Here is a 9,645-nt window from a genome sequence, read left to right as displayed (position 1 = left end):
AAAAGACTGGGCCCCAGGCGCAAATTCAAAATTCTGACAACAAGGTACACGGATGAAAGATACTGCTAGTGATAGCTGTCCCGGACAAATAAGGAAACCTAACTTTATAGCCTAATGTTTCTGCAGTGCAGCGTTTGATAATGGTAAGATAAAGCTCTTTATTTAATTCTGTTTCAAAATAAATTGTATGAAGCAGGACCACCGCTAACAGTTACGACAGTTTGCTGAAAGCGGCTACAAAAAGTGCGCCGAACGATAACTGTTTTGTAAACCTGTTGTGTTGTTTAATACTGCAAAGAAAGCTGGTGGAATACAAACAATAGTTTATTTGTCATTCACCAATGCAAGTTTTGCCATTATAAAACATTATTTATAGCATGTGCACGATTTATCGCCTCGAATCGAATATTTCAGAAAAGGCCACATAAATTGAGGCCCTGCTTGAGGGTTTATTTATTTTGTTCGACCAGTTATCATAATCTTTCAAGCTCAGGTTCTTATTTTATTTGAGCTCTTTGAATATCAGTTTGTGTTATTTGTAACAGCTCATCTGATGTAAGTTAGAGTCAAATGATGTATCTAAAAACTAGGAAAATTACAGAACGATCCTGTAGGTTTAAGGGCCAAAGTATGTGATGATGAGACCTCTGTCAAGAGACTTTTGTCTTATCACTTGGAGCTTCACATCAGGGGTTTCTTCTTGGGTCAAAAGCATTCTATTTGTTTGTGAAGAAAATGGGTACTATGAGGAAGGTTAGGCACATATTTGATTTATAGGTCAATTTCATTTAAGATTAAATGAACCAGGAAGAATTAGGGAGACAAAGTTGAATTTTATGCATTGTTGCATTGATGTACAGATGTAAGGGCGAAATTAAGTGCCTTTATTATCCTTCGTTTTATTTTATTGATGTGGCTTTTTTCAAACTTGTATACAGAATAAAGACAGCTGGGTGTGTTTCTAGTATGTTGGTCTAAGGCAGGGGTCGGCAACCTTTATAAAACAGGGGGCCAAAGTTGATTTCTGACATGCATATCAGGGCCGCAACTCAAAATACAGTATAATTCTAAATTCTATTATATACCAATTCTACCTAACTGCTAATCTTATCAATAAAATTGTATTTATCGGTAAATGTACTGTAACGTGGAAGCAGTTTGTAAATACAAAGATAGATGTAAAGTACATGTTCACTGTTCAGTATGTTATGCTACAAGAAGCTAATGCGCAACTTGGCGCTGCATGTCCTTGGCCAACTTCTCAACATTTGGCAGAATTGTTTATGTTGACAGACAGCCGAATGTTTATGTTGATAGTCATTCGAGATCGCAGTCGACTCTTCGCCTAATTCATCTTTGAGAAGAGACTTTCGCAAAGATAAGTACTTTCATACATGTAACGCATCTTCTTGGCATGCTGCACCAGACCTGGATATGAACCATCATCCACCATGGAGATACTCCATATAAAACTGGATTATATGAGTTTCCTTGTATTTATGTTTCAATTCACTGGTACCCTGCAGCTAGATCAACTCCATTTGAAGATGGAAAGTGATCCAAGTTCCATTGAATCAGCTGAGTTTTACAAAGATGTTGCATAAGCAGGAACGTGACAACATGCTGATACATGACATTCACAATTTGACCATGGCCTTGAAGCTTCTTGTTCAGCTTGTTCGAGTGACTAGTAATGTTAACGAGGAATGCTAATCTAGACAAGAATCTAGGATCACTGAATCCGAGCTGACATTCGTGCATTAAGCCAAGTTATTTACAGGTTAAGAAGGGCCTTCCGGGCCACACAAAAGTACCTTGCGGGCTGCATATGGCCCGCGGGTTGCCGACCCTTGGTCTAAGGAGTCATTCACTTCAAAAAAGATTTTCTGACATATCTCAAAGAAGGGAAAATGGCGCAACAATTATCAAAAGCTATTGTTGATTGTTTTTAAGTGGCAAATGGGAGTGTGTCGGAAGTGAAACAACCCCTAATCAAAACTTCAATCTTTTTAGAGCATTTTTTTTAAAAATAATAGTTTCAAAGCGTCTTTTAACAGTTTCAAATTTTAATATTTTGACAGGAGCTATGAACTTTTGAGACCGCTTTGTGCCTTCTTGAATTGGTTGCATATAATTGAGCAATGTATTATTGTGGAATCTCATTCCAAATCTGAAGAATTCTTTTAATTAACGATTCTTTGCTTCTTCAAGAACCATTTAAATCATGGCTCGTAATGTTTTTCATACGAAGCCAACCATTTTCAATGATGTACAAATTTGGACTTGAACAAAGCCACGGAAAAACTTGAATTCTTATTGTAAAAATGGTTTCCTTTTACTCAGGTGAATTTTAATTTAATTTATATTTGTGTAAGACACTCATTATGTTTTGTTCAAAAGAATTTTTGCTGCAAAACATTTCTCAGCATCAAGTTTCATGTCTCTTACTGTCCCTTGGTGTAAACATAGTGAGATAAAACGACAAATTGCTACCACTCTAACATCAATTTTTTTTGTTCACCCACTTCTCAGTTCATTACTACTGAAGCACTCTCGAGAAACCTTTTTTGATTTATTGATGGTCAACAATTTTTCAAAAACTAAAGACCGCTTTCCTGTAAAAGTTTTATATGGACTCGCATCTCATTTGACAAATTTTCTCCCTTAGGCGTGGTCTACATTTTTCAAACAATAATGTTTTTGTGTAAAATTCATATTTCTAACTAGGTATTCTATGGCACCAGCAAGATTTGCTATAAAATATGCCTATTTTACCCAATTCATGCATTCAAATGTTTTGTATTGTAAAAATATTGACAAAAAGTGCCACAGTACAAGGTGGTGCAATACTTTTGTGAGGGGAGTGTATATACAAAATACAAAATGAAATAAACTAAAAATGACAAATTGGTCTCTGTTCTACTATCGTTGTAATACAATTAAATTTAAATTCACTGTTGACTAACATTTATACTTCAGTATCCAGAATGCACAAAACATGTAATGACATCAATATGAAATCATTTTACTAGCTTGTCTTTTCATTATCAGCAACTAACTCTGAGGTCCTAATCTTTTCTCAGCATGCATGTTTTTTATCAGCCCTTGAAACCTTAATCTTACCTTTGTAGGAAAAAGTTAACAACAAAGTAGCAACACCACTGGGTTCTACTGGGACTTTGGTCTGTTATCTCAAAGAAACAAACAATAACAAGAGACTTATAATAACAATTAGAAGATCTACAGAAGAAAAACAGCCTCCAGTCAAAGAGCCAGACGATGAAATATCAATTTTGGAAGAGAGGTCCACCAAGGCACCCAAAATGGAAAAGAAAAAAGGTAGTACAGCAAGAAAGAAAAAAGCTGAACCAGCTACCCAAGCAATTAAAGACAAAAAAGTAACAAAGAAAGGAAACAGGTATGCAAGAAAGTGCCAACCCTGTCTTAGGGTCCAAAGTTTTGGTTACCTATAGACGATCTTTGTTCTTGACTAACATCTTATGTGTTATAAAGTTAATAAACGTGTCTTCAAGAATTGCATATTTATCCCTTAAGATATACTTGTATTCTTATGTTTAAGTGTTATTTACTGTACAAAGTGGTTAGCATTTCAATCACATGTTGTTATATATGTAAATGATAATTTTGAATTGACCTTCAAAAGTCCATAATTATGAGATTGTTCTCCAGATGAATGCATAATCTCAACATGTTGTTCATATTTGGAGATCAAATTCAATTCTTCAAATATGTTTTAAAAATAGAGAATCTGGAGGAAAGGCATCTTTTCTTACTGTTGCATAAAAAATAGTTTTTGCATTTTCTTTCCCTGCTTTACATACATTTCTTTATGTTGCATAATGCAAACAGTTTTATAGATCAGTAACTTTGTTAGCTGGAGTATTTACAGTTAACGTGGAAAATTTATCTTTTTCTTTTTTTGAAGTGAGCATAATGATGGCTTGAAGCAAAGTGTATTAACATCACATTTTCAAGTCAGACGTAGCAACAGAAGAAGCAAGTCTACATTGAAGGTACATTTCTTCACATACCATATTGCTTCAATCTTTAAACTTCAATTAAACTTCAATCTGAAAATCTTTTTTCCAAAAAAATTGCATTAATTTCCAGAAACGTACCAAAATTTCCTGAAACAGACAGACAATTGACATCCTGCAAGCACATTCTTTATTTTATATTTTGTGCCATAAATGCCTACTTCCACCAAGTGGTGGATTAGTAAGGAAGACAGGGGGGGGGGGGTTCAAGAGGATTCTTTTTTGTATTAACAGTTGTTTTTTATTTGAACCTTTAAAATGGGGGCATCACTCAAAATAAGACAACATAAAAATTTTTCAGCTATCAAGTTAGGCCACTAGTCACTTTTAATCACCACCAAATAAAAACCCAGAGGAGAGAAATTTTATTTTGATCAGTAAAAATCACCTTGAAAGAATTTACAAGAATTCTGCAAATTTTGTAACAAGGATTCTTAAATGAGGTGAAACACTGTAAGGTTTTTCCCAAACAAGAATTTCTAAAACATTCTCAAGGGCAAAAAAAATCATTTTAACCTGCTCAAGGCACCAGTCTTTGTGTTTTCCCCTCTGATGAACATAAAGAAACAAAGGTGTTTCTTGTAAAAGAGTTTATATATTCTAGCAAAAAATCCTGCAGAACTTTATGCATGAATAATTTCGTACAATTGCCCAGTTTCTTGATCAGGTTGGTTTTCATGCCCTGCAACTACGAAGGCCACATTCTGACCTGTTTTAGCATAGTCTTCAAATGCATATAAGTGTCCTGATATATATATAGTGTATTACACAGTTCAGTTTTGTGAATGAAAATCGAATTTCCCAAGAAGTTTATTACCTGTCTCTTTTATGTACCCCTATATTTTGACTACTAGATTAATTTTTAAATTTTGTGTTTTACTGCATTGTTGATAATTCTGTTTCTTGTATTTGTTTTATCAGGTTGAAAAGGAGAAAGCCATAGCGCAAAAACTGCTTGATGAAGATGAAAGTGGCTTGGAGGTTAGCTGTGAATCAAAGTTTTTATTAGCATTCCTGTCCAGTGTCATACAATCTTTTCTTTTTTTGTCACAATGATATTAACTTCTAGCAATAGTTTTGGATAAGCACCGATCTGTATAACACCTGGTAATATGATTAAAATTTTCATTGAAGCTTAAGCACCCTAGTGAAATGTAAAATTTTTAGCTATTAGAGTTTGTAGAAGACAGAACATAGGTAAAAAATTATCTGATGCAAAAAACATTGACAATAAGTTTAACATTTCAATTGTCATTCATCACAATACATGGTTTAATGCTGATATCGGTTCAAAATTTGTTCTGTTTTCTGTGCAAAAAATGTCTTTAATTAAATACATATTCAGCATTGCAGTCGAGGCTAGAATTGTAATTTTTTGAAATCGAAATCTGACTTATTTCAAAGAGTGTGTGCGGTATTTGAAATCCGCAAAAGTCTTCATTTCCTTAGCAAAGAAGAAAATATTCACATAAAGATTCTTTTTGTCCCTAGGTTCGAGTTCTACCTGAAAAAGGTCGAGGGGTATTTGCCGTGAATGCATTCAAGAGAGGAGAGCTCATTTGTGAGTATGCAGGCGAATTGATTGATTGCGAGGCTGGACTGCAACGTGAGGCTGAGTATTCGTTGAACCCAGAATTGGGATGCTACAGCTATTTCTTTGAATACCAAAACAAGAAGTACTGGTACGTTACTTGTTACTGTTATATAGTTAATTGTGATAAGATTAAATCCAGTCCTATTTCATTGTTTGTTGTTTGACAATTTAAAGGATGTGCAATTCTAACAAGCTTCTTTCGAGCATTACTTGCCATATATTGCACTTTCCGTCTTCTAGACACTTTCAAATATAAACACAATGTAGTATTTTAATTTTCTCTGAGTCCCTGTTCCGTGTCGGTTGCATATCGAAGTAACTGACACATACCTAAGTTTGTGCCGATTCATCCTAAAATTGTATTTGTCTAAAGCATTTTGATCAAAACTTTGATAACTCTTATCTGTTTACTTTTGGAATAATTATTCAAAAGTTCTGTGTGCTGTAAGCAAGGTAGCTTTAGTGAGAACGCTTGCAACACTAGTAAGTTGGTTCAGAGGTATGTGTCTTGGAAGGAAATTATTTTGGTTTCTACTTGGCTCTATTGCCAATAACACTGTTCACCGTTAGACAGCTTGTGTTACCCGTTACACATAATAAGCTCATAAACTAAACCCCAATTGTTTTTTCAGCATCGATGCAACGAAAGAATCAGGACGCCTTGGCCGACTCCTCAATCACAGTAAAACAGAAAACAATGTTTGTACGAGAATATTTCCTATTAAAGACGAACCAAGGTTGATATTGGTTGCAAAGAGAGATATCGAATCTGGCGAAGAACTTTTATATGATTACGGTGAGCGAAGTAAGTCTGCGGTCGAGAGTCATCCCTGGCTGAAGTCATAAGTCTTTTACCTTTCAATCAACTGCTCCTAGCATATTTTAAGCTCTTCCTGTTCCTTATGTTAGTCTGCTCTACTGACAAATCGCCGTATTCGACATCGAGATTACTGCCTCAGTTGCAATCAAAGGGGATACAGACGGTTGCTTCAGCAAGATTCAGTCATACTGGCAACAGACATCACTCTGTGATAGTTTCCCGTTTAATATCCCTACATTTCCCCTTTTATTTCGAGGGAGTGGATATGAAATATATCCGAGATAAAGAACCACTATCCTTTTACGTTGAGACCTTTCCAGATGAATTTTAAATTTTGTTCTGTTCGAATTTATCTCTTTTTTGTGACTGTTATTTTGATTTTGAGGGCGCGAGATTGTAGGTGCCTTAAATTCATTAGTTGCAAAAAAATATTTCCTGGATTTTTTTCCTGGAGGACACATATTTTATTCATAAAGCGTTGTTATTTTGCTAGAAATCTTTTGGAATGTTCTTAAATATCTGTTTTAGAAAATATTTGAGCAAATTACACTATTTTTATCAATTGTAAGTACTCATGTTTGCATCTATATGATTAACTAACTTCTGTAGATACGTACGCTCTATGATATTTATTAATATACTTATATTTTGATGATCTAATGACAAATGGTGTTTTATTCCAAGTCTCTCTCCGTTCAAATTTGTGAGAAATTTAGGACTGAAGTTATCACAACTGAAGTTCTGATTCAAGAAATGGCGATTTCGTTGTATTTGTTCAAAGAGAGCCTCCGAATTAACACATAGTTGAAATTAACACAGCAAAAAATTTCAATATGAATTCCTATTATAAAGGGTCTCTTGAAATCAAAAGCTCATCCTCCACTTAGTTTTTACAACATTTTCCTAACCCTTTCCTTTTATTTTAATCCCCCGCTTAGCTATTAGTTTCCAATGCTCACAAAGCTAGTTTGTTTACATACATATGTGCTTGGGAATTTTCCAGGTTTTCTAATTTTTGTAATGTACGATTTCTTACGAAGAAGATCGTAGTTCTGTGATTCTGCTTGTTTGAGTATATACCCAGTGGAGTCTTCAACTTTCTATAACCCCGTTGTCCCTGTTCCTTTTCTTTGTAAGCGTAACTAAAATAAGCTTATTTTATGTCATATTTTCAATATAACTTTTTCCCAAGTCAGTTCAGTTCATTTGATTTCGAATCCTGTTAACACAATTCAAACATGCAAAACATTAATCTAAAGCAACATCTAGTACAAACTTAAGATTAATGACACTAAAAGAATACTACGAGAAACATGTAATTGAGAATACTTTGCATAAAAGGGATTTCTTAAGGACGAGCTCTATCAATAGTTGAACTTATCGCTCTCCCAAGAGTAATTAGAACTTTCAGAGTTCTAGTCCAAAAATCCAGATTCTTATGATCAGTTTTGAAACATGTCCAAGTGACATTGGTTTCAATTTAAGACTCTTAGTAGTGGTGGAGGCAAAGTGTGCATCTGGCTCCAAGCCAAAACTTTTAAAATCTTCCTCAAGCAGTGCAAGATAGGCCCGGGCTGATTATGGTATTTTATACTCTTTTATCATATTCCTTTCAATCATCGGTCTTGTGAGCTCCAGTTTCTCTAGACACTTGCTTCGTAGAGTGTATTCTGTTCGCGAGTTTCTCCTTTCCAACAATGGAAATGTAATATTGCTATGCTGATGGTCAAACAAGGATCAAACAAGATTTCAACTTCGATTAAGTATTTCCTTAAAGGCGAGCTTCTCCTTTCCAACAATGGAAATAAGATTTAAACTTCGACTAAGTCTTGCCTTAAAGGCAGTGTCTTCAAAATTGATGATAAAAAGAACTGAAGTCTTTTTACGGAAATTGCAAAAGAAAGGTCTACAGAACTATCAACAATATATCAATATATTAAAAGTCATTTATCAATTTGCTCGGAGTACTTCTTCTTTATAAGAACACCGAGGCTTGATTTGCCCAGAAATAAGAACATCATAACAACAGGCCCAGCCGAAGATAAAAAATCAGAAGAAAAATCAATGTGTTTTTTGGAAAACAAAGTTCCTTCATGACAAGAGCAGACTTAACCAGGAAGTCAACTGTGAGACTGCCAATGGCCTTGGAAACAATATATGGTATCTAGATGTTGAAAAATTCATGTTGGAAAAGAATAATGATAAAAACAACCGACCATTGAGCCCCGGCCATATAGCCATTGAGCATCAGGTTTTTAAAAGAAAGAGTGTAGTATTAGATGTTTGATTTGAAGGGGAGAATCGTGGTAGTTGTAATGTGATATTCTGTTCCTGCTCCATCTTATTTACTTGTTAATCTTACTTGTATTTGCAAAGTTCTGAAGTTACCCTTGACTGCTGTTTATTTTGATTGAAAAAAGGGACCGCATAAGTTAGTTGAGGGTTGATAAAAAAAACTGATCACCTTGAGAATAAATTTGCTTCAACTTCTCTTTGCTTCATATTTGCTTACTATTTGACAAATGCTTTAGATTGCGCTTGGCGCCAAATCAACCTTCGTGGAAACTAGGGTTGCGTCGCCCTGATTGAGTATGTACCTGGAAATGTGACATTTACATCGCTTCAACCATTGCGAAAAAAAATGGAAGATTGGGGCTGAGCTGCGACTAAAAAAGCACGAAATTATGTGTATACGCCCTTTTTTAAAGGTAAGAAAACATTTTGCGTTCTATTACTCGATCGATAAACAAATAACTGGAAAAGAAAATGAATCACCTGAAACGAAGAAGGATGTGTTTGCCATTTTGCGTAGGATGTTTTCGGTACTCTTCTTTTCATAATTATTTTCTTAAAGGAACGAGCATATTTTAGCTGCTTATTTAGCAATTTTAGGCACATATCATGCATGAGGACATGTGTAAGAATCTTTGCATAAATCGCTCAGGTTTCAATTTGTTTTGCCACAAAGAGGAGTGAAATAAAGCTGACTGACTTGGCCCAAGTTCGCCCTGATTGGGTACATTAAAACGGCCGTTTTAGTTCGATAATTGTTTTCCATTAATTCTCAAAAAGAAACCTGTAAATTTCGATTTTTGGCCACCCCCAATAATTGTCAAACTGTAGTATGTTTCCTTTATAACAGTGTACCGAATGAGAAGAAATGCAGTGGGCAG

At 34.9% G+C, this 9,645-nt stretch overlaps 1 protein-coding gene across 2 annotated transcripts; it reads left to right on the top strand.

Annotated features, from left to right (window-relative positions):
- The first annotated feature begins 4 nt into the window (after window positions 1-4).
- LOC135683223 (N-lysine methyltransferase KMT5A-A) lies at window positions 5-7,385 on the top strand. 2 transcript variants are annotated; one of them, XM_065198426.2, is made up of 7 exons: window positions 27-143; window positions 2,212-2,343; window positions 3,132-3,418; window positions 3,947-4,034; window positions 4,980-5,039; window positions 5,550-5,740; window positions 6,285-7,385. In XM_065198426.2, exons 3-7 carry the CDS (start codon window positions 3,324-3,326, stop codon window positions 6,496-6,498), a joined length of 648 nt encoding a protein of 215 aa, XP_065054498.2. In that variant the 5' UTR covers window positions 27-143; window positions 2,212-2,343; window positions 3,132-3,323; the 3' UTR covers window positions 6,499-7,385. The 2 variants fall into 2 exon arrangements, with proteins under 2 accessions (XP_065054497.2, XP_065054498.2); XM_065198425.2 differs by lacking the exon at window positions 2,212-2,343 and having other exon boundaries at window positions 5-143; window positions 6,285-7,377.
- The last annotated feature ends 2,260 nt before the right edge of the window (window positions 7,386-9,645 follow it).

The sequence above is a fragment of the Rhopilema esculentum genome, chromosome 7, assembly GCF_057945365.1.
Source record: "Rhopilema esculentum isolate cy_ngs chromosome 7, ASM5794536v1, whole genome shotgun sequence".
Classification (NCBI taxonomy): domain Eukaryota; kingdom Metazoa; phylum Cnidaria; class Scyphozoa; order Rhizostomeae; family Rhizostomatidae; genus Rhopilema; species Rhopilema esculentum.
Note: the sequence above shows the minus strand (reverse complement) of the source record. Positions and strands in the feature narration are given on the sequence as shown.

Bases quoted from the DNA above. Each gene is read 5' to 3' on its own strand.
- LOC135683223 (XM_065198425.2), top strand. The intron at 3,419-3,946 runs GTATGCAAGAAA...CTTTTTTTGAAG, and splicing joins GTAACAAAGAAAGGAAACAG to TGAGCATAATGATGGCTTGA. The intron at 5,741-6,284 runs GTACGTTACTTG...TTGTTTTTTCAG, and splicing joins TACCAAAACAAGAAGTACTG to CATCGATGCAACGAAAGAAT.